At 32.9% G+C, this 25,973-nt stretch overlaps 1 protein-coding gene across 1 annotated transcript; it reads left to right on the top strand.

The window, feature by feature from the left end:
* The first annotated feature begins 8,425 nt into the window (after positions 1 to 8,425).
* Positions 8,426 to 12,218, top strand: LOC115450384. The gene is made up of 4 exons (XM_037440197.1): positions 8,426 to 8,560; positions 8,891 to 9,044; positions 9,499 to 9,593; positions 12,084 to 12,218. The coding sequence occupies exons 1-4, from the start codon at positions 8,527 to 8,529 to the stop codon at positions 12,113 to 12,115; spliced, it is 315 nt and encodes a 104-aa protein (XP_037296094.1). The 5' UTR covers positions 8,426 to 8,526; the 3' UTR covers positions 12,116 to 12,218.
* The last annotated feature ends 13,755 nt before the right edge of the window (positions 12,219 to 25,973 follow it).

Genomic DNA, 25,973 nt, shown 5'->3' with positions numbered 1-25,973 from the left:
CACGTAACTACGATGTCATAAAATTATCTTTCATTAAATATTTGTCTCTTACGAATATTTAGTATTCATTGATGAACGTCTATTTGACCTGTGATCTACATAGTATTTACTACTTATTACGTATTGGGTCCAAATTTTATTCAGGATTTGTAAACTCATTTACATAAAATAAACAAAAAACCTGACTTCAAATTTATAATTTCTTGCATCCTCTACATACTCCATTTTATTTAACAACTATATGTGTATAAAATATCTATATCCACGCAAGCTGTCGATATGTCAATCATTAATTGCGAAAACAATGTACATCCTTTACCGCTGAAACAATATGTTGACGACCAAGTTACCGACTTACAATGAAATGACGTCACGGACTACACCAACTAACTCGCCGACAAGAAAGTCGCTGGTCCACTGGGAAGTGAATTGGTGTGCAGAGCGCTTAACATTTAACTCACCCTCCAAAATGATGATCTGGATGTCTACTCATTCGCCTATGCTTTTTGGTGCATGTTTTGCACAGAGCATTCATGATGCTCGTTAGTTTTTTCACTAATGTTTATGCCTTTGGCGTTCGCGACATCACAAAACGGCCCAACGGGAGATCAGTGATAGTTTTTATCAGCATAATATGCTGAGTTACGGTCGCTTTTGTGACTTTTTTTGTAATAATTTTGTAATCTTGCTTGTTACAATTAAATATTTTCTTTCGTTCTCTCTAAATTCTCATATTTATAGTCGTATGTAGAATATATTTGTCCTTTTATGAGAGTGTTCGCGGCAAGCAATATCCCCAATAAGAAATATTGTCGATAGCAAATAAAGGGTTAGGTTTCCACATTACTTAATAATAAAGGCGGGAAATGAACTTTAGTTATTAAACTTTAGATGAGAGGTTTGTAAATGCCAACAATAATCCACAATTGAACCTTATAGAATAATTTTGGAAGCGATATTGAGGAAATGTGTTAGTAACGGAATATTGGATTTGTATTTGTGTTACAATAGTTTTAATACAAATAATTTAAAGTTAATCCGTTCGGCTATATAACTTTGAGGTGTCGCGTACAATTTTCAGTGTGGGCTGGCAACACTCTATGTAGTTTTTATAATAGGACTTATTCTAAACTGAGATGACATGCAGTAGACTATTTGACTGATGAGGGATCATCTTTCGTTTAGCAAAATAATCTTTCACTTCAAACTTTAACAAAACATATTATCCCAATTATAGTTGATTCTATTAATTAACATTCATTTTGTCCTAATACAGCATTCATCGTGTTGTCGCACCTATCAAAACTACCTTCATTTTCATATTCTAACACCAGTTTTTCCCCCTCTACACATAATTTGTCAAACAACATTATAAAAGCTGTGCCTTAACTGTCGTAGAGTGCGTATGTTTACCAGTGGTATAGTGAATTAGTGTGATAAGTGTCTGATTATACTAAGTCATATATATATACTACTGTGTTGGCGTATTGCTACACCTTACTTATAATCGTACCTTTCGTTCCTAAAATAATTCCATTATATATTAGCTATTCCAAAAAGTAAGTCACTATTATATCTTATACCTAAAAAGATCTCAAATTCCGTACATTGCGTTAGCACAAATGCTCAGCTCACGCGTCCACCTAAGTTAATTTAGCTGGGCAATATGCCGCCATCTTGAGCGATACATAACAGAAATTGTTATACCCAGTTGCTAACATCTGCCCATCAGTTCTAATATCGACTGCAATATTGTACTGTGAGCTTTTATTAAATACCATAATGTTTATTAATATTGATGACCCACGACGCTATAGTTATAGATACTTAGTTTAAATATACTTATGAATAGAAAAAATATTAATTAGTACGTGGTAGGTTATAGGTATTGTTTGCTAGTGGTAGGATATATTTTATAACCGCCCACATAGCGACCACCTTAAACAAGGTGACCACGAAGGCTGTAAAGTCTACGAAACTTCGGAAGAAAATTATAATAATATAACCGCTATAAAGTCCGAAAATTAGTTTTATATCGATAAATAAATAAAGTCCTGGTGATGTTCCTTCTGTTCATGAGCGGTAATATTGCTTACCATCAGACGAATGGCTTACTGCACTTGGTCAGAACTGTACGAATAATAAAATAATGTTACAAAGTTTATATCATACAGAGTAATATTATCATGTAATACAAACATATAAAGAAGCAGAGCGATCTAAAAATTCCATTCGTAATATTGCATTTTCATAAGAACATTGTTGAGGTGAAAAATGGTTGTAACATTCATGCCTTACAAAATCCGAGTAAGTGCCCTTTGGACACTGGCCAAATAAAAATTGCTTGTAAAGGCATATATTAACGAATGAGGTTTTAACCTTGAGTAATAAGTGCTAGAATTTAGAGTAAAATCTTAGTAAGAAAACTATAGTAAGAAATTCCTCCTTTAAGCAGATTACTTTGATGTACTATTAAATATATTATAGTTCTGCTACTGGCAAAGTTGTAATATTATTAGCCTGTGTTGCAGTGGCGAAGGGTGATTTTTTTTTAAAAGGTAACTCGAGACAAGATAAATGCCCTAGTTAACAAATCGCGTCCAATTTAATAGAAAACAAAAACTAAGACAAACACAAATAAATATAAAAGGGAAGCCGGTAGGAATCGGGTTGTATGGTCGCTTCGCCGCCGCTGTGTTGTATGGCTTTAAGTTCTTTATTTACGTCTCAGGGATGTTTCTCCTGATAAACTAACCTTTAAAGTCCAATATAAAATGTCTTTAGTTATATACGATTTCATTTAAGTAATAATTAAATATTCTCGTGTACCTTGACTTATCATAAGCGTAACTATGTTTTTGTTTAATTTTAACCACACTGACGTCGTCGTAAACATAATGTACTCCAAAAAGAGTGCTAACGAGTGAAATTGCTTAACGGTTGCCGGATTTATGATTACTGAATGTAAATCGGTAACTGTTGCAGTAAAATCTAATCTATAATATAAAAATGAATCGCTGAATGCTAAGCGCAAATCTCGAGGGCAGCTGAATTGATTTCGCTAATTCTTTTTTTATAATAACATTCACCCCTCTATCGCATGTGCTCGTCTTACAACAGTATTTCTAATTATTATGACATATTTTTTGGTTCGCCTGCCTCAGCTAAGTTAAACATATTCAAATATATATAATTTAACCCAGATACTCAACTTGTAACGCGTACCTAATAAGGGATTATCAATTTCTCATATTCATTCATGTTATTTCTAATTTGTGCAAGTCGTGTTCACTTCCAGAAGGTTGCAAATGTTTTGAAATTTGTATTAAAACTTTATTTTATGAATGTTATATGTTTGTGACCAGTTTTGTGGACCTAATGAAAAGAAAAAAAAAAATCTTTGAAGCACGAGGATGGTTCTTACGAAGAGCAAAATAAAAAAAATCCTGAAAAACTCTAAAAACAACTCTTTTCTATATTCCCATACAAAAGATTCGTAATAATACTTAAACGTCAATTTAAACTTTAATACCATACCATAAAGTTTAAGTGTTAGTGGAGTTGTTCCGGGAAGGCAAAACAATTGAATGACGTTAGTATCGTATAAATATTACTGTCAATATTTATACGATGGAAAGAATTTGAAGTGTTTTATAATTTTTATTTTTGACATAATGTAATTGTTGACTTATCAACTTTCTGTTTTCTTTTTTTATCTTACTAGCTGACCCAGTGTCCCGAATAGCAAAATAAGTATTAAAAAATAAATAAAAAATTAAAGAATCGACTGTTAGGCGGTATGAAGTTCGTCGGGTCAGCTAGTATAAAATATTATATCCGCTGCCATCTCACCAAAAATATGATTAAAATAGAAGATTTGTAGGTTAACTTCACTCACGTCCGAAGGCTCTCACTATAGTTTCCAAAATAACCACAATTCACGATTACGTGTCCGACAAAGTAATAATACATGAACTCATTTTATTGTTGGTGTGAGCTGTGCTAAGTCGCAAAGTAAACTAAGCTATATTAATTACCAACAAAGTGATTACAAATGGTACGAACTCATCGCCATTTTTCATCGTAGTAGATGAGCTTACCATAAGGTATATCGTCGATCCTTCTTAAGCCTCGAGATCTGAGGATCACAATGTAATCCAGCCAGTGAAAATCACACACCTAAGCCTAAAATAAAACCTTTTATTCGTGCGAAGTACATGGATATTGGATTGGGTAAGTGCGCAGACCAAATAAGGTCGAGTGTCACGCTTTCCAAAGAACTCTGTCAATACACTCAATACTTTTGTTATTTAACAAGATTTTAAATTTACATGGCAGTTTTTGGGCCATATTAGGTTTAAATATATAGTTTTTTTCTTCATTTAGACCTTCGTCGTGTTCGACTACGTCCTTCCATAATGATGCCTATTTTTTTTTTCATCATCATCATGATCGTCATCATCATCATCATCGGCATCGTCATCATCATCTACAGGAATTCAACCGCCTTACATAGGTTTATTATAAAAGTTTCCAGACCGACCAATTTAATGAAAATTACCTGCAATCTGCATCTAGCAAGTTCTAATCCTGTTTCTCAAATGTTTTTTCCAATCTTAATTCTTAATAGATACTTGAAATATTTTTTTTATCAAACCTCTAGGCTCTTGATATAGAAATGACCAGGGATATGGTCAGCTACATAGACCTGATGATTAACTAGAACTGACAGACGACCAGGGAAGTTTCTTTGAGTAGGGAATAAACGTCTCATAAGGATTATTTTCGAGAATGATTTATATTTGTGCGAATAGATTTTTACTTTCAAATGTAATAATGTAACCACAAATTATCATAAAAAATGCAGCTAATTAGTTTATCCTCAACAGTTTCTAGGAAACGACATCAAAGACGGCATGGTGCGTTATTCCGAGAATCGACTTTAATGCTGTCATTATAAAATTAAAATAAAAGCAGCCTTTATTTGCTGCTACATTTCACATAAGAATTTAACCTAAATATTAAAATAATGTTACGTTTGATGTAGGGTTACATAATTATTGCGCCATTATAAAAATATTATTAATAATTGAATAGATTCTGGCCAATCTCTAAGAAACGTGACGAAGTTACGTGCTAATAACTTTTCCCTAGAAACTTTGTAATCGGAAGTCTTTACTTAAAAATTATCGTATTAGATTTAAGATAAAGTAATTTAAGCCGTATACTATCTATTAATAAATCAAAATAAATTCACTTTCCCTTAATCGAACACAAATTTTAATCTTATACAATTTTTCCATAGACACGTATGTTGTTTAAGTTTCACCGTCGCTTTCCACCAATCATAGTAAGATCGGTTTCATTTGTGAGGCTCACAAATGAAAATATTAGAAAACCACATATTAGACAAACGCAATACTAAACGCGAAGCAATTTGTAGAAATGCTTGGACCGGTTTATATATGGTAGAAAATCGAAATAATATTAGATTTCGGATATAATCTTTAAAAAAATGTATAATTATAATATGTAGGTACATTTTCTAACTTTTTTGAACGACACGTAACTGACGTAATCATTATGGCTGCTAAGTTTCCGAAAAATCGGACGAAAATTAAAATATGTAAAATGTTAGTTTCAACGACAAAAACCTTTCTTTCTAAAATCATAATAAAATCCGAAAACAAGTTTTATTTTGACGTCGAACATTCGCGTAGGAAGAAATGATTGTGGAGGTAGAAATATCTTGACACTGTCTTCGTAATGAATCTTCAGCTCAATTTGAGGCTGTTTGTTACTGGATTAATGTCTTTTTGATACAATTAAAGTTCTGTTTCAATCTCATGGTAAAGTAAAGCTCTCTATAGCAAGAATTATAACTAAAAGCGACTTCTAAATCATTAATATTGTTTTATTCTTCTATCTACTTTTATAATATGTTTATGTATGTTTATAAATTACTTCAGATTTCTTTCCAATGTTTGTATTTCAATATTTGAAAATGTTTGCTACAGATCCCTTAACTCTTGTACTGTGTTCTATTTGTGAAAACTACTAAATAGCCTTCTCATATATTCCTCTAATATTATTTAATCTAGCTGTAAGTTTTCCGAAAATAATAAAATAAATATCATAAAACTAATGAATCAGTTATGACGTGCCATTGATGTAAATTACATACTTTTAGGTAAGATTAATTATTTAAAACACGTCATAATACTTAATTTATTAAAAATGTTTTGAATTATTTTACCAATCATCAATTACTCACTTAGAAAAACGTAAAAAAATTAGAACGATGTATATTAAGTTTAAAACATTTTATATTTTGCAGTTGGAATTTAACAATTCTGTTAGAAATTGTATATATTATATTGTTCATAGCTCGAAGAACCGATGACCGTTGGGGTCGAAAGGTTCTAGAGTGGAGGCCACGTACAGGCAAACGAAAGGTCGGACGCCGGCCTACAAAGTGGACGGACGACCTGGCTAGGGTCGCAGGAATTCGCTGGATGCAGGCCGCTTCCAACAGGTCGACGTGGAGATCCTTGGGGGAGGCCTATGTTCAGCAGTGGACTTCCTGTGGCTGATATGATAATGATGATGATGATGTTAGAAATTGTTATAAATTTCGGCAGCCGATTAATCACACATTTTAAAAGATTTTTACAAGATTAGAATGGATTTATAGAGAAAATTGCTCAGCGTATAGTTTAAGTTAGGATAAAATATAAATATTTAATTAGTACGTAAATGTAATAAAGAAGTCATAAACGCATGTTTAGTTCAGTGCATACTGATATAGATATCCGAAAATATATGGAATTATAGATTATGAATCTCTCTCGGATCAAAGCTTAGTGAATTAAAATTTAATATTCATGTTACTTTTTATACATAAATTAACTACATCAACTAATAATTGCCAAACAAAAAAGTGCTTGTTGGACTCGCGCACCGAGGGTTCGTATACACTTGATAGGTAGGTAGGTATATTAAGAAACCATATAACATTATTGCCCGCACTAAAAGAAAAACTAGGTTAAAAGACAAACTTAACTTTGCCGCTTATCCCTAGATACGGTCATTAGACTAACCGCAAATAATAAATTTGTAATAGTAAATTCCTTTTTTGTTATTATTAAAGTATACATGTACGGTTTTTAGATTTTTTTCTTTACATTTGCTATAAGATATTACTTATTTCTAAATTTCAGGATCCAAGGATAAAGGGACCTACAGGTCTGATTACCTTGCGAAATCGGAAAATTTGCAATCGAAGCGCTTCGTGTTCACATATGTTCAATTTTTTCACAACTAAAGTTCGTATGCCCAAGTATTTAATATAATTTCAACTTGATACCTTTATGCATTCCTGAGAAAAAGGGCCTTGGCAGACGGACAACAAAGTGATTCTATAAGGGTTTCTTTTTGAGGCACGGAATTCTAAAAAGGCAAATATTTAAAAAAATCGTAATTGTATGACATCTTCCATTAAAATTCACAAAGTTACCAAACATACAACAATTTAGAAGATAATTAAATAATAGTGAGGGTATCGCTTTATTTCCAAACTACGAGGGTTAGGGACCTACACGCGCGAGGGACGCATTTACCCTCATCCTGTTACGTAAATATTTAAAGGAATAATTAACTTCCAGTCGGAATTTCGGAGTATTTTCCCACAGAATACGGGTATATTCTGGAGAAGTTTTGGTTCCTATGTTTAAATAATTTAAATGTAGCCTACTTTTATTACGTTTTATAATAATATCAAAAGTTATAATCAATAATGATAAAAAAATATGTATAACATTTCGAAGATTTCATCACTGGATTGCCTTCTACGTCGATTAAAATATATATTATTATAAAGTAAAAAAAATCGAGATTGAAGTCCAAAAATTAAAATGTCAAATTTGATCTACGTAGTATTTTTAAAGAAATATATAATATAAAATACCGCTGAAATCAGAACATCCACTCACTCATAAAATGCATAGTTTATTACTTCGGTCGCGGCGTAGTGGACGCTATAGCTACATGATGCGATATAAAGATATAACACGTCGGAAAACTTGGATAAAATCATTAAATTTTTCCATAAATTTAATTGATATAATATTTTGAGTCCTCTTAATGAGGAAATCTAGGTGATAACTATACTAATATACCGTTACAGCTCATGGTTATAAAGGAATCATAGGTGACTATGACATGATAACGAGATAGTAATCACCAAAATCTTGAGGAGAATTAGAGTGGATACTTAGACTTATGTATTATCCTCATTAATTCTATCATGAAGAAACATACTGACCACCTCAATGAGAATATTATAAATCTCAACTGTAAAGCTATACCGATAGCTATCCGTAGCTTTATACTGTGAAACACCTTTACAATACGTTTGATTGTTTACGAAATCAACGTACAAATTTATTACAGCTCCCTTTAAACGGTACAGTTTCGCAAGTTGAGTTTATATTTTATTTGTATAAACTAGTTCTGGGGCTATTTTCAATGGAAATTTATATAATGGCAGGCCGCTGCGTCGGTAAAGTATATACTATGGTTATATTTAGATAAAAATATTGCTCTCGATACAAATATACTTAGCGTAGATATTGAATTATATATTTTGTTTTAGAATTTATTTATCTCAATATCTTCCATATTATATATATTTTCCGCAGTGTATTTTAATCCCATCGCAACTTTACTGTTCTCTGAATCCACGTTATGTATATTTTTTATAACGGTATCTCAGTGCTCAGTTTGTAGAATGTGGAGGACGTTTATCATTGGAAATATTTGTATTAAAAAGTATATAATTTTTGTTTTAATTTTTAATAACTATTACATAAGTTGGATTTTATATTTGCAGCATGCTTAATTCTAATGATCATAAGTACATCCTGTAATCGTCAAAAATATCGAAAAGAAATAACTAAGTATCCACCCGACTCCCTGTTTTGGGTGACAGACTTCTTTGTTAACGGTTGCAAGAATTTTTTGGATAAATGCCCGGCCGCTTACAAGTATGTAATATTTTTAATTAACAAGACAGTAGCACTAACTGAATAGAACTGTGAATTATAAAGCAAATATCATTTGGTCGCGGCTTCACAGACATGAAAGAGTTCTTCCGATATAAATATATTTTACCTAGATAAAAAGTATCCTATATCCTTCCTAGAGTTTAAAACTATCTTCATACCAAATTTCATCGAAATCAGTTCAGAGGTTCAGCCCCAAAAGCTTAACATACATATAGTCCAAGATATTTTCGCATTTATAAGTATCGAAGTATTGATAGGCATACTATACTACAAATATTTCAGTCACATTAGACGATAGAGTTTGTAAATCAAATACAACACAATATTGTCATTGTTTAATAATTTTAGTGGTTGTGACTGAAAAAACCCAATACAACCCATTCAATTTTGAACACAACACTACATACAATATGATTTAATTTTATTATTTCAGAACACAACACATCTGCGCACAAGACTACGACGGTAACTACAGAGACTTCGCAAACTATTGTTTTATGCAATATGAGAATTGCAACACATGGCGAAGTAAGTCCCTTGTAAACTCTACCCTTGGACCTAAACCAACAGATTTTAAGTATTTCTGGCCTATGCGTCTATTTGCGGAGTGGTCTGTTTCGTCTGCTCTGGTTTGAAGGTCTCGGACAAAGGGTTTAAACTCCATTACTTAGTATCAACTTAGGCAAACCCACTACGGCGCACTGACCATATTTTTAGAACCTATCTATTCGAAATTTACGATAAATATAGAAAAAATATATATCATTATTCTATAATGTTATCTTTACTTTGGTTGTTTAAAAGATTTTTATTTTTTCGAAATGAATATTTCACTAAAATTGATGATATCGTGTTTCTCTTCCTAAAGTATGTACATATCATTTTAATGAGCAACCTACGCTATTATGTAAATATATTTAATAAGGAACATTTTGGTAGATTAAAATTCTCAAAAAGATCAAAAAAAATTTAAGAAAATTATTCGCAAGTTTTAAGTAGCTGGCGTGCTGTAAATGTATCGAACGAATTCTCAAGGCCATTTGCTCAGGAAACGCCTTAAAATATGATCATTAGTAGCACATTCTATATGAATAGCAATATTTTTTGTATTTTAATATGGTATTAAGTTTTCAGCATTCAAAAATAAGACGATAACATAGGTTTAAAATTAATAAACTCATTAAATATCTGTTATTTGTGCTATAATATGTTGTAAAATCAAATTCATATGAAACTTTTATTAAAATTCGTGATCTTTTTAAATATATTTAAGACGAATCGGGATTGGAAAGTGCAAAATTACGAAGATTACGTTTGATCTATTTTTGTTGTAAACGGTTGTTACACCTCTTCTCCTTTTTCAATGATCTAGAGTGTGTGAAATATTTAATTTTACATCTGAGTTAACTATCGCCTTCCCTTTCATTATAACAAGAGAAATATGCCTGCCTTGGTGGCGTAGTTCTATTACGGTACGACTGCAGTGCTGAGGTTTCGGGTTCGTTCCCCGTATAGGACGAAGTGATAGTTTGTGGACTCACTATTAGCCCGGAGTATGGAATGATGGAACGGTGATTGGCTTGCCTTCGCACCATGGAACGGAATACGCATGGTGGAGAGTGTGCATCAATTTCGTTTCTGCCTACCCTTTCGGGGTTTAAAGGCGTGAGTATGTGGGTGTAGAAATACAATAACAAATTTGATTCCCAGCATCCACATATTATACATATATTTTAGGCGTATGTATGTTAGTAAGGCGGCGATAGCCTATTTGGGTGTGGAACGGACTGCCAAGACGAATGTCCGCAGGTTCAAATCCCAAGGGCACACACCTCTGACTTTTCTAAAAAAAAATATGTGTGTATTCTTTGTGAATTTATCGTTCGCTTTAACGGTGAAGGAAAACATCGTGAGGAGACCTGCACATCTGAGAAGTTCTCTATAGGAATTTCGAAGGTGTATGAAGTCTACCAATCCGCACTAGTCCAGCGTGGTGGACTAATGCCCAATCCCTCTCAGTAGTAGAGGAGGCCCGTGCTCAGCAGTGGGCAAGTATATAATACAGGGCTGATATTATTATTAGTATTATGTCAGTAATACTTTTACATATTGATACTTGCTTATCTCTATTTTTGAAAATCGCTTTTCATTCTTCTACTTTATCGTAATGAGTTTATACGATATGAAACTAAAATGATTATATTCGTCTCAACTACTGTAATGTGAATAGTGTTAAGATCCAGTAATACTGCATTATTTTAGATGAAAATATTTAATATGAAAATCAATTTGTTTTATATTTGTCAGAAAATGTTTTAGATTTGGCTACGTCATTCTTTTTGAGATTACTATTTTAATTATTTATCTATGATTTACATGACTGAGTCATGAATCTTTAAATTATTGCTTAAAAGTTGTATAATAATAATTCACACAATACTCCTACATGCGATTGCAATGTTCAGGTTTTGGAATTTAGGAATATAATATTAATGAATGTATTGGAATTCTCAGTTATTCAATTTTTATGCTTCAAATATTAATACATTACTCTCAAAACGATATTAAATATTTTTAAATCCTTGTTTCAGGTGCAAATATAGATATCAAAATTTAAATATATTTCCATAATATATCTTTCTAATTATTAGAAAATAAATGATCGTCTATAGAAAGGAAAATGTTGTTCCATTATTTATTTGAACTATCTTCCACTTGTGGCTCAGCCCGCATAAAAGCTTGTTCCTGGAAAACGTACCGTACTCAGAAATAACGTAATTTCCCATTAGCTAAAGACGTTTCAGAATTGGAACAGTATGGCGCGTTTAGACAAACAAACAAAATCTTTTGTAACATTACTTTAGCATCTTTCTTTCTAGTCCTATAAAATGATATAAAATATTAATAATATAATACGATTTAAGTATAAACAATGCTCCGCTAACTCTTTGTTTTAAATACAAAAAACCTAACAACCATTGAATTTATCAATATTGCTAATCATAACGTTTTTTTCAGATTGGCGTGTATTCAAAAGAGAGAGATGTTAACTATTGTGCGTCACTAACAACAGAATCAGTTCAAATGATAGACAATATTGTTATTAGGAAATATTTTGTTATTATTGAAAATATACTTTAATACAAAGTGGTATTATGTTGTTTTTACCTTGTCTGCAGAGTTGTTCCTACCTTCTTTAATTACATTACTGTACTCCTTAAAGGCCTTTAAAAAGTAATTCGATTCTAAACCAATTATATTTTTATTCAGAAAACAAGCCAGCTTTCGCTGGCCACTTCATAATTTAATGTTCATAAAAAAACCACAGAGGTTCCCAAATAAGTTCTTAAATATAATTTATGTTTTTGCAAGCTATGTTGTTGTAATTTGCAAGGAAGAAATATCTAAATTAGACCTATGAAGATAATTTGCGACATTCGATTGTAATACTAACTGATGTGATTTTATGGCATTATATCAGTACTTAAATTATTTTTAACTTAGAATAGGAATATAAATAAAAATAAATAATTTTCAAACTGAACTCATGGATTTTTATTCAACAAGGTTTTTCTGGCAACTCCGCCCGAGTGAAAAAATTATACCGGAATAAAAATGCTGCATTTTATTTTCTCGGAATTTAAAGTAGCGTACATCACTCAGGAGTAATATAGCTTTATCCATCCATCCTGTCGTTCCCTTAATGCTGAGGATTCTGACCGCAGCAGGCTGAGTCTATAGAGTCTATCTGTTTCTATCATCGACGGCGTGAATTGGATCGTGCAGCTTAAGTGGAAAGGTTTAGCGATTTGTTCACTCCATTTAGACGGTGATCTCCCAAGAGGGCGTTTACCCTCTACTTTATATTAGGGAAAAATTTCAAAATCGATTTAGTAGTTCCTAAGATGAATGCATTCAAACAAACAAACGATACAATAATAATATATAAATATACATAATATGGCAACACTAACAACACTCTTGTGGTGGTAGAATATTTGTATCCGCCCGTATAGCATATACAAGACGTAAAATCCGCCATTGAGGCTCACGTAAGTGTTTCGCGATCCGAGATCTATGTATATCGAGTGTCAAACAGGTCGGCATAATTGTGTCGACTGGAGAGGGCCAGACATCTCTTGTCAATCGATACTGGACTCTATCTCTTAGCATCAAGTGCAGCAGATTTACTTTGCCCTGCCGTATAAAAAAAAAAAACTCGTAAGCAGAAGGAACAATAACCAGACCATTTAATTAGCCGAGCCATTATACCTACTCGCCACAGTAGATTAGATCTTAAGGGTTATCTTATATTTCTGTAATATGCCAAAACTCTTTTCATACATGTTGTAGAATGTATTTGGCTTCCTTTTACGACACGGCAGCTGCGCAACTTCATACCCTTATGGGATTATAAGACAGTAAGTTATTATGGATAGTAATTACTCTATAAAAGTAAATAATTTGATATGCCATGAGGAAGATATAATTCGTAACCAATGTTAAAAAGTATTTATTAGGACAATAACAATATAACATTTTAATATAAAAAAAAATTACAAACAACTAAGTTAAGTACTAATGGTAAACTAAGGTCTAATTCCTCTCGTAGCAGGAGACAAATGTTCAGCAGTCAGGTATTTATCGTAGGATCGATATCATTAAATATATTATAGCCCGTAATAAACGAAGGATCTAATTTACATTTAAAACTTTGACCTTCACCTAAAGAAACACGCACAGCCATGTCTTATCCCCGAAGGGGTAGGCAGAAGTACAAATTTGTGCCCACTTTTCAATATGCATTCCATTCCATAATTTGATAGAGACGAGCCTATTGCCATATCAAGCACCCATTTTAGTCTCAAGCAGATCCTGAATAGAACCCGATACTTCGACGCGGTACTTCTACCGCAATACAAATTCGCTGCCGAGCATTGGCGAAAGATCCATATAAGATTCCTGCCGGTTTACCTTACGTGTTTTATGTAAAATCTTAACATAAGAACGATTTGCAAACCGAATTTATGTATATTAGCATAGATATTATGTTGTGTCGAGTTTCCTTTTCTGAAAGTTTCACCCTCGCCACCGCTTCCGAAACAATCTAAACAAAGTTTCACCCAATTTTTTGTTCCCCCCAAACTGTTGAGAACCGAAGCCATCGAATTCATTAGAAACTAGACGGCTGTAAAACACAGTTTAATTAAATCCGACGACTGTTCGAAACAGGCAAGATTTGAACTCGGAGTATCGTAAAATTGTTTAAAGGCCTATTTTAACTGCCAGCGCTAAGTCTTGTGGCTTTGTGAAGCGTAGCTTAGCGATATTGTCATTCTATACACAACGTGTCATAAAGTTTATTTTTGATTCTTCTGTGAGTATTCTTCAAAATAGGTAACGAAATTTTTACGAAATATTATTACGATTCCGTGTCATCTTTTTTTTGTTTGTCTTATACATACATACATATAATTATAATTTGATAGAAGGAATATAATATGACAAACAAAAAAGATGGATGAAACAGAAATGTTTGAAATAATACTTTGCAAATACTATGTCGTTACGTATATTTATTTTGGGAAATACATAACACCACGCTTTTTACCTGTTCAGGGGTAGGTGGATATGGAATGCAAAGCAGCTTGCAAACTTTATGGCTATTTAATAGCGATTAGGTGGCCTCTCGTCTCTTACAACGCACAATATTGCTGGTGGTAAGAAATATTGTATTCCTACCGGGGTAAAGACAGTACACAAGGTATAAAACCCATCATATTGGCCTAAGTAAGTGTGTCGCGTTCCGGTATCAGTGTATATCCAACATGAACATGTTCTGTATAGTATAATGTTGGTCGGCAACAAGTTGCGATCATATACGCAGTCTAAAACACAAATGGGTAATTTGGAACAATCATGGAATAGCAACAAATAGAATTGTATTTAAATAATGAAAGTAATGGTTTCAATAAACTTCGCTTTATGGTTATTTTAAAGCAAATACAGCTTTTCATTAACTGTTTTTGCAACACGTTAAGTTTAATCCCCCCGTTTAATACCAGTTGTTGCATTTAAACAGCTTGCTAACCCGTACTTTGACACTGTAAAAACTGTCTGGGACCCACAAAGTATAGCGTAGAAAGCTAAAAAACAATTCATCGCTCTATTTATCCTAACAAAATGACTATAAAACTAGCAGTAAATACTACAAGCTACGTATTAGTCTTATTAGCTTTGTCAGTCGCAATATGTGTGGGAAAAATATAAGGAAATCTATGCATGATTTCTTATGTTTACGCGAATGTTTGTTTTTACAACTATACAAAACCTCAACCCGCTCCGTGACGATGAAGGTTGTAAAATCTTCAAACGTCGGAAAAAAGTTAAAATATATATTGCCGCGATAAAATCCGTCAAATAGTTTTATTTCGATGATTTAGGTCTATTTTGTTACTATCACAAACAATAAACGAATAAGATTGTATAACTGGGCTTGTAGCTAGGATGCCTTTTTACAATCTATAACGCTAACGTTACTTATGGGTATGATATATCTTAACGATAGACTTGTCGAAAGTTAAAAAAAATCGTTAAATTGTAAAAAGACCATTTTTACGGCCTTTGAATGTAAGCCTATCTCTGATAGAATATAGGCTGATGACCTCACTCAAATCGTTACACCGTAATATCCAGCGTCTGAGATGTTTGCTCTTTAAGTCAGGTCAACAATTCTATTAATGGCGGACCGCAGCTGTCTTGGCCAGTTTTTATTGTCTTCTTTATTATTACAACTCTTTCACAAGACGGATGAGGCGATTACTCTTTGCGCTTAGGTTTAGCAGTTTTATAAAATTTTCAGTCTTACTTATAAAAAAATCGCAAAGTTATGCTTAGTTAAAACACAAATTTACTCGATCAGCTGTAAGTCAAAACCCGCCATATTTCCTCTTCATAAGGTTTAAACTAGGAAACTCGTGATGTTTTTGACAGCTATTTAAGCAATTCTTAAGCATCTCTTAACGCTAAAACAAGTATATAAGTAAGACTGATGGATTAAATTAATTGTCTCTTTTTCTATGTTAGGATCTGTTTCATAACTTCTGAGTAAATACTACTCGTCACATTAATGTATACGATGACCAAATATAATTCACACTCTAATCTATGCTCCGAAATAAATGATAATAGTAATAAATAGATAATCTTTATTAGTTTTGCAATATGAAAATTGTCAAAATATTAAGTTAACTTAAAACTTGTGAATCATTATTTTGTCACTATCTTCCTTTAGGATAGGTTGCGATTACTAGGTTAGGACATTTTAAATGTCTAATTCCGCCCAATCTCCAATCTAATTAAAGTTGAACTGAAATTGGAAATGGAATAAGCGAACGCGCGCTACCGAAAATGATAAATAAAGCTGTTAGGAAAAATAAATCGTTCTGCATAAAAAAGCAGCAATTGTTATATAATATTGTAGCAGATGTACCGATTTCTAAAGATAAGTAAATGTTATCATTTCTAGTCTCCTTGTGTGTTCCTCCCCATGATGTAATAGAGAATGAACCAATCGCCATATTGGATACAAATTATAGACTCCGAATTAATATTGAGCAAAAAATATCACTGCCCGATCCGGGATTCGAATCCGGGGCCACAAAGCGATGTACCCTGCACGCATTACAGCTACTCCATCGAGGCAATCAAAGGAAAGAAATAGAAATTAGAAAAGAAACTTAGGTAATCTCACTCATGAAATGCCACACCAAGCTCTTCATGATGGTTTTCTTTCTTTCTTTCAATCATTCTGTAGACAAATATATCTAGAGTACAGAGTAGCTCTACCATTTAGATACAGAATTTTCAAATCAGTGACCCTAAAAATATTTTTCTAGCGCAATTTTTACATTCTCGATGTTCCCGTTCGATCATGTGTTGGCCCTTTTAGTTTTGATTTATGGTTGCTCGTTGAATGAAATATTGTGGCAGCCCTATAAGCACTTTTTACCGATATAGACTTCGACTTTTGAGTAATGTATGTATCAGGAAAATCGAGCGTTTAGTTGTTATCATTTTATAAGGATTTCTTTATTTGGTTATTTTAAACATTTTTTTTGAGGTTTTCATAAAAATAGTTATAGCGTTAAGTTAATATTCATCTATCTAAGAGTTATGTGTATTGTAAAAGGTACACTAAGTTTTATAATGCACCTGACCCTAAAAAAAAATATTGTTTTTAATTCAACTCTGTTTATCTACTTTCAATGAGATTATAATATAGTCCTGACTTTTCCGGAAATATAAATTGTCATACATATTCATGAATTATAACGACTTGAGACAATCTATTTGTTCCCTTAACGCTACTGATAAATTTGGGCACCGTTAATGTAGGATTTGTGGGACTATTAAATAATTCAAAGTTGTATTTGTGTTTGTCCCCACGACGCCCAAGACCTTTTTGGATTATAACTTAGTAGAAATTACTTTACATAACAAACAGTTAATATTTTAATGCATGCAGTAAAATTAATATTATAGAAAATTTACGCAATTAATTCTACTTGACGCGTTTCAAATTTTATTTACCATGTTTCGCGTTAACTAATAAAGCTACTTTCATCAGTCTACATATACACAGTCATCCCAAATACCAGACTACCCTTTCGAATTTAATGCCTGATGTGTGTGTTGTTTTTTTTTATTTTCAGCTTATAATGCGCCGCGCATTTGCTGCCAATTCGATGCGGAGCCCCCCTGAGACAATTCTTGTGCGCTAGGTCTCCACACTGAATGCATGAGTGTTCCTTCTCTTTTCCTCACATCTACTTCCCCAGATCTGCCAACACCTAAAAAGTAACAAAAAGTCGATATTTTTCGAAACTATTTGATAATTACATAGAAATGTTCATTGTTCACTTCCGTGAATGCTAGGCCTAAACAAAACGTGCACACAATTTCAAACCAAACTGACAGCACTGAATTTCGTGACGTCGGATTGACATATCCTGGCTTTGCATACCCACATTATTAAACCCATATCGGATCACTTTGATAGATATCCGACAGAGGACTGATTTTATACTTCGCGGAATTTATGGTTAGTTCTACATACGTTACGTAACTAGTAAATCATTTATGCTTTGTAGACTGTTTTAATCAAATTAAAATGAATGCATTGCACCTGATGTTCAGTGGTGTAATCAAAATTATATCTGGTAGATTAAAATACTACCAGAACCGTGTCAGTAAGCAAAATTCACGGGTACATCAGTCTATTAATATCGGTATCTAACACATCAAAATACCATAGCTATATCTGATATATATCTACCGTCTCCCTCCCATCCCACCAGGAAAATAAAACTAGTATCTTATCTTACTTCTTACTAATATGTGCGAAAGTTTGTAAAAAAAAATTGTTTGTTAGAACTGACGCAGAAACAGTAGAATGAATTTGAATCAGATTTGGGACACATATGTTCGGGATTAAAACGTAGTGTACTTTGTATCCCGATAATTTTCTTCCATGGGAAATAATGGGAACTATACAGGTGCGTTAAATAGCTACACTGTGTTTTAGGGACTTTTTTAACGGCAAAGGAATTTCACGCAGGCGAAACCGCGTGTAATACCTAGTTCTAAATGTAAACAAATGTTCCCCAATAAAATCTAAAAGGTGCATCAAAATCTATCAATAGCTCTGAACTAAACACTGAGTGAATACACAAACAATGACTTCTTAACGCACTATTAAACTTTTGTAAGAAAAGTTCATTAGTACTAAAATTTTATGATTGTTCATTTTAGAACGTATGCAAATTTTGGTAGAAATATTTAGAATTTTTAACATCACATTTTTCGCTTGGAACATCAAAAAGTCTTTGCCAAAAGAGCTAATTGTGTCTGCTTTGCAATCAAATTTCACACTTCTCGCTTTTGCAGTCTGTTTAGTGTTTAACGTTATATTAAAAAAGACTTTGAAATCATTTTTTTGTGCTTTTCCTCTGCTAAGTGTGTTTAGCTAGAAAGAGATGTTATAAAAATGATAACGACTTTCTGTTGCTGCACCAATGTTAGCATTAGAAAATTTTTAGAACCTTGATACCGATCTAGTTTGATTTTTAAGTTTATTGTTTATTACTGGTACATACTTCATGCCAAGTGAATTTCAGAAAGACTGACAAACGGATATAAAGAAACGATACAAAGACAACGGATACAAACACTGTCATACTCTTGAATATCTTGAGAAATTTCAAATCATTAAAAGCTACATATTTTCACCATCTAGATTTTTAAATTTATACGTGTTTATTAAATACTGATTTCTTATGTTTACACGAAGTTAGATATTAAAATAAAATTATTTTGCGAAAAGATTTTTTTCCCAACGTTTCGAAGACTTTGCAGCCTTCGTGGTGACGTGGCGGACGTCGGGAGAAAATTATAATATAAAAACCGCGATAAAATCCGAAAAATAATTTTATTTTAATGGTTATTAAACTTAGCCACTTTTAAATTCTCCACTTTAATGTTGTTTTTCATGCTGCCACGGCAAAATGACCTCATTGTACATGATGGTAAGAAGAATTGGGTCTAGATAATGTCGACTGGAAGATATAATAATCCTTTATTTGTCGACACAATTATGGCGGCCTCTCTGAATCAGATATACACAGGCTGATCCCGTAACACTACACACATACGTAGGCCACATGGCAGGTGTCATATACGGTGGTAGCTATCCAGGCAGATACAAAAATATCCAACCAGCTATTAACGAATTGAATGTTATAAAACAAATTAAAATGATTCCTAGCTATCTCCGATCGGTTGGTTTTATGCAAACTCCGCAGTAGTTAAGGTCGAGAGGTCATCTAGTTAAGTGCCGATCGAGCCGCCGCGATGAGATTGTGTTTTACCGTCGCTTTATGTAGCCGTAAAACATTACTTATCGACTGTTACGAGATAGTTACACGTTATTCTACTGTGCTACTGTGGGCTTAAGGTTTTTGGTATTTATTTAATTTATTTATTACACACAAAACGGGTTATAATCGGGTACATATTGTACGTATTTGTTCTAAAATGTTCTATACTATGTATGATATCAGCTCTGTGTAGTCTCCCTCTACTGGGCATGGGACTCCTCTACCAATGGGAGGGATTATGCCTGAATCCAACACGCTGACCTAGGGTGCATTGGCATGGATTGACTTTAATACATACATTTCGGTCAGGACTAGAAAACTTAAACTATAAAAATATATAAAAGATACCCAATATGCAAAATATTTTTTGAGCGTAATTTATTTTTTGTACATCTGGCAATATTCGATAAGTTACCCTCAGACTACAACGTTTAAATCATTATCTGCCCTAATAGTTTTAACTGTTTTAAGTACTTACTGTTAAAGTTTCACTTGGATCAGCAAAGTTTGTAAACTCTGATAGTTAAATATTCATTATCATTCAGACATATTACGTTTGAAATCAAATTAATTATGTATTAGAAACCAATTAGCTTAGCTGAACGTAAGACTACAAGAGACGCTTATATAAATTCGGATCGCGGCTGTTTTAGATAACAATGAATAATCTATATAAAGATACAATTTGGAGAATTTCCGTTTTGTGAAGAAAACTGGAATCAATGGCGAAAAGTCCATTTATCCCGATTCCTGTCGACTTGCGGAAACATCCTTTTATAATTTATTTAAAATCATTAGAATGATTTGCAGAGCGTATTTGTGTTTTACTGTTTTAGATAACAATGAATAATCTATATAAAGGTACAATTTGGAGAATTTCCGTTTTGTGAAGAAAACTGGAATCAGTAGCGAAAAGTCCATATAACCCGATTCCTGTCGGCTTGCGGAGACGTCCGTTTATAATTTATTTAAAATCATTAGAATGATTTGCAGAGCGTATTTGTCCATGTAATTAGCTGTATGTTATGTCGGGTACCCTTTCGTAAAATTTTACCCTTCGCGACTGATAAATATCTAACATTTTGGGAGTTTTTGGGAGTATTATGTTTTTATTTTATTCAAGGGGCTAATCTCTGAAACTACTTAACAGATTTTCAAAATTATGACTAATAATTACTATAGTTAGTTATATCCTGTGACACTATTTATCCCGGAAAAATAATGTAACGCGGGTGAAGTCAAAAGCTTGTAATTTTATGAAACAAACACAAAAACTAGCGAACAGATTTAATTTTTTTTTTAAATTTTCCTGGACGTAGGATACTATTTATTCCGGAAAATATATAGTCATATTTTTATGCCGGAAAAATTGTTTCACCCGGGTGAAGACGCAACCAAAACAAGTATAATATTTATAAAAACTAAGAATTATAATTAACAAAATCATATTTCATAATAAACGTCTAAACAAAAACAATACAATAGCATAAAATAAAAATACTAACAATACTCTTCTCATTTCGAGCACGTAATATTCTGAATTGTTTTGTTTCACAAAGATTGTGTTTTCACTACAGAGACTGAACATAATATTCCTAGGGTTTTCTAGTGCTATTAAATTTTACTACCAAAATGTATTATATCACTGATAGTGTGGCTAAAGCGGTACATTCATGAACAAGCTTGTACTCGAGAAATACTGTTATATTAGGGTATTTACTATGTTAAATTCTGAGAATTATTTTATACTTAATAATCATAAAAAGAAGCCTTTTTGTGAAATCACCAACAATATCGTTTGAGAATTGAAGTATTCTAAATTTAAAAATGTGTGCGTAGTGGTGATAGCGCGCTAACTCTTTCTTTCGCTCGTCGTATCGTAATGCCTGATGACGTCATTAAATATCATTGCGTCTCTTTTTGACATTTAGCTCTTTCGTCAGATTTCAAAGGCTTCTTCTTCTTATTGATTTTTTACGGAATTTTGATCGTGCTTTCGTGTTAAATATAAAATTAGCTCATTTTTGTATAAACGTAATAAAGCAATGTGACCAAATAGTGAATTGTATTTTTATAGTAACTTTGGGCTATGTTCACCCAATTAACTATACAATTCTAAAAAGGATTTACTGTTATTTCATTTTTATGCGGAGTTTTTTTTTTTTATTTCAGTATAATTCTAAAACAACGATATAAAGCTCATTGGTAAGTAAGACTATGTCAGTTCAAGAAAAATGTAGCAATTATGTATAATTCATACTTTAAATTGCGAAAGTAACTGTTTGTATGTGATGTTTTCACAGCTGAAATACTAAACCGATTTCGATATTATTTGTAACTGAGATAGTTTGAGTTCCTGGGAAGCACATAGGCTTTTTATACCAGAGGAATATACAGCTAGACTTGTGCACGCGTGCGGAACCAAAAGCAATACATCAATAAAACATTAAATCAATCAAACCAGGCCCAAAATTATGATTTAATTACTTTCATTCTGTGTACCTGACCAACAAAAATATACTGAAGAAAAATGTATCGATTCTCACCTATAATTAACAGTGTAAAATTAAATTATCCATTAGGGTTCGATAAAGCAAATATTTTCCAATATTATTGTTAGCTTCTTTGTAAGCAAACATGTTATTACGTGAACAGTTTGGCCGATTAGGACTTTGTTTTCACAGCCGGGTCTGTTTACGCCGTTCTCTATATAGTTCAAGTGTTTTATTTTATTGTTTTCTTACCGAAATAATCGTTAGGAATTTCGAATATTCCATACTTGTGAATAACAATATCGGTATTTTAGTTTAGTTAAAAATATCGTGGAGCTAATGTTATAACTGTTATGAGTCAACAAGATATGTAACAGGAATGGAAAATAATTTTCTGGTATACATTTTATATCCGCCCAGATAGCGAACACTGTATATAAGGTGTTAAAACCCGCCATAGTGGCCCATGTAAATAGGTCGCGGTCAGTGATCAGCCCGTGCATATCCTTCCAACAGGCCGGCATAATTGTGTCGACTGCCGAGGAATAATCATCTCTCGTCAGTCAACATTCTATTGGACCCCACTTTACTTACCATCAGGTGCAGTGGGATCATTGCCGTACCCGCTTAAAAAATCAAACAAATAATAAAGGCCATGGAAATTTTCCATTTGGCGCCATTACTGAACTAGAAGTTAATACACCATAGCTAGGCAGTTAGTATTTTCATCATCCAACTATACGAAATTATAGATAAGTAAATGCACATTTTTAAAGCATCTCAAAGATATGACGTCACAATATACTGCGCTCTGACGTATGGGATTCCCATTATAGCCTATTTATTCGGCGTCACGCATCCGTGATTTACGACATGTTATTATACCATAAATATTCCTGATTTAGGTTCATACCTCGTTTAGGTAATAATGAATTTCTTCAAGATTGTATGGGATGGTTTAATGTGCTTGTATAAGCGAAAATAAATTAAGAACGGACCTCCCGATATGGAGAGATTTATTAAAGGTCACCTTCATTCACTTAGCAGAGAATCAGATAAATTGTGATTGAAAAACCTGTTGCCGGTTCTTTATGGCTTTGACTTAAGTGTAGGCAATATGTCGATAGTTCCTGTGGTGTTATGATTGGTAGGGTGAATCTTGAATCGCCACGTGACTGACTTTGATGATATCTATGAAAAACGAGAAAATCTGTACTCGATCTCGATTTTTGTAAGTGGCACGTTCTCGTTGAATGTCGCACTCTCATGCTTATAGCCATTTACCATTACCACTGACACGAGGTAATTAGGTTAAAAGGACAAAAAATACAAGGAAAAAGATTAGAAATGCCAAAATGATTCGTCACCTTAGTAGCAATTGGACAAAGTATGTTTTTCGGGTAATGGGTTTTAGCTAGCATTTAACTAACTTTGTAGGCTGTTTGCTTACATCAATCTATATCACCTCGTCGCGGTCGTGTTGTAAATTCAACTTTAAATGCATAAAAATTGGGACGGTATTGATCTGTAAAACATTTCAACTATGCAAAAGAAAATACATGTTTTATTAGCACATGCCCCAATATATGAACCAAACTTGAGCACTTAGCGTGCGGTAACTGGAACATTTTAATTAATGCATACCACGCGCCATTGTACGAATAACTTTAAAGTATTTAAGTTGCCATTTCTAGAATATTATGTAGTTTATTAATCGCAGAGCTATTTGAGATATTATTTTAAATGCTTAGGGTGTTACAATTTGTACTACTTTTAATAATTTTGCAGTAAATGTAGCTGGTGTGATAAAGTTATCTTCTATGGTCGTAAAGCGAAGTATAATATTATTATATGCTGAGATATTTAAAGTAAGTATCTGCAATTGCATAATGACTTTTTCAAATGAGCTAAGAGATTTTATCATAATAATCTCCCACCATAAAGTTACATAGAATCAGCCTCTATCACATCATAGAACTTCAAAAAATAAGCTTGCCGAAATATGGCTACAATAGTTGCGCCTCTGCTGGTAACCCTCCAGGAAATAATGTTACAATACCACAAATCTAAATATAATCATGCAATAATAACTCTACTACAGGCTAAGAATAAAATCGGTGTTAATATCATACTTAAGTACCACAGGTACTTTTAACCATTTCATAACGATAGGATCCCATCAACGCTTGAAAAGAAAACAAGGTAAAACGTTGTCAAATTAAGAAAGCCATTAAAGGTGACAGAGCAACTATTGACGTTGGTAACACGCGGTTCGATGGTGCTTGTTAATTCTAACACAAAATGATAGTGGTACAGAAGATACAATTTTAATAAGTGATTTATAAATACAATTTTTACAATTTTAAGTAATGCTCAAGAAATTAATTTCGGAAAGCTACCTTTAAAATTCTCAATATATTCACTTGGACGTTTTTGTTAGGTAAGTGCGGAATTTATTATATTTTTCAGTCTTTTCAGTTTATCAATAATTATAAATGTGTTAAAAAGGACATTTACGAAATGTAATGTAATTGTAAATGTTACATTATTGACATCATTTTTATCGCACCACTCAAACCCTCATCAAAATCATATTAGCATCAATATGTTCGCGTTATTAAAGTATGTTGGAGGAGCGTCGCTTACATAAGCTCGATATTGTAGAATGCATTGGACTATGATGACGTCAATCTCGCCAATTGTTACTGAGAGCGTAACCGGGTGAATTAACGTATTATATACTTATGTAACTTAAAACATTTTTTTTTATTATATGCTGTGTTAAGAAGCTACATTACGGGATTTCGGGAGAATATTAAAATATAAAAAACCGCCGAAACTAGTTTTATTTCGATTACTGTTATTGTCGACGGGCTTCTTTTTCTGCACTTATCCCGTAGAAGTTCGGGCCGTTGTGCATATGCCAGTAATGTGCCAAATTAAATTCTAACCAGCCTAACTAATTCCAAAAGCGCAGGTTATTGCTGGTTTCATAACAGACCACCCGGAGTGACCCCGGTATAAAAACATATTTTAAATAAGAAACATATAATGACACTTCTTTATCCACTGAATGGTTAGATAAAGACGTAAATATTGCAACAAATATTTCGGTGAGCGATTCGTCCCATGATATGATAGCGAGCAACAGGCGCCCGAGAACGAGCAGAGTGGTTTAGTCTTTCCATTTCTTTAACAAAATGTACCCTAAAAAGTCTACATTTAAAAAAAAACATAAATAAACTGTTATTTCATTTAGTGAAATTAACCAATTATGGAAAATTATACACTTTATTTTTGTCCTTTTGTAATATTCCCTTCGCTGTGACATTACCCTCATTATTCGCCACAAAACGATATTGATGACGTCATGGCTGTCAAATTATAACAGAAATTGGTTCCATCGCGTGTTGACGGGAAATAAACAAAATTATCCGGGGTCTACCGTGAGATATTTTGAGTTTGGTCTATTTACAGAC

This window comes from Manduca sexta, chromosome 18 (assembly GCF_014839805.1).
Source record: "Manduca sexta isolate Smith_Timp_Sample1 chromosome 18, JHU_Msex_v1.0, whole genome shotgun sequence".
Taxonomy (NCBI): domain Eukaryota; kingdom Metazoa; phylum Arthropoda; class Insecta; order Lepidoptera; family Sphingidae; genus Manduca; species Manduca sexta.
This window is presented reverse-complemented; position numbering and strand designations above follow the sequence as displayed.

What these genes read in the sequence shown, in the direction of transcription:
- LOC115450384 (XM_037440197.1), top strand. Translation starts at nt 8,527, where the DNA reads ATGGAAATTTATATAATGGCAGGCCGCTGCGTCG. An exon ending in AATGGCAGGCCGCTGCGTCG is followed by an intron (nt 8,561 to 8,890) that starts GTAAAGTATATA and finishes TTATATTTGCAG; the next exon opens with CATGCTTAATTCTAATGATC. An exon ending in AAATGCCCGGCCGCTTACAA is followed by an intron (nt 9,045 to 9,498) that starts GTATGTAATATT and finishes TTATTATTTCAG; the next exon opens with AACACAACACATCTGCGCAC.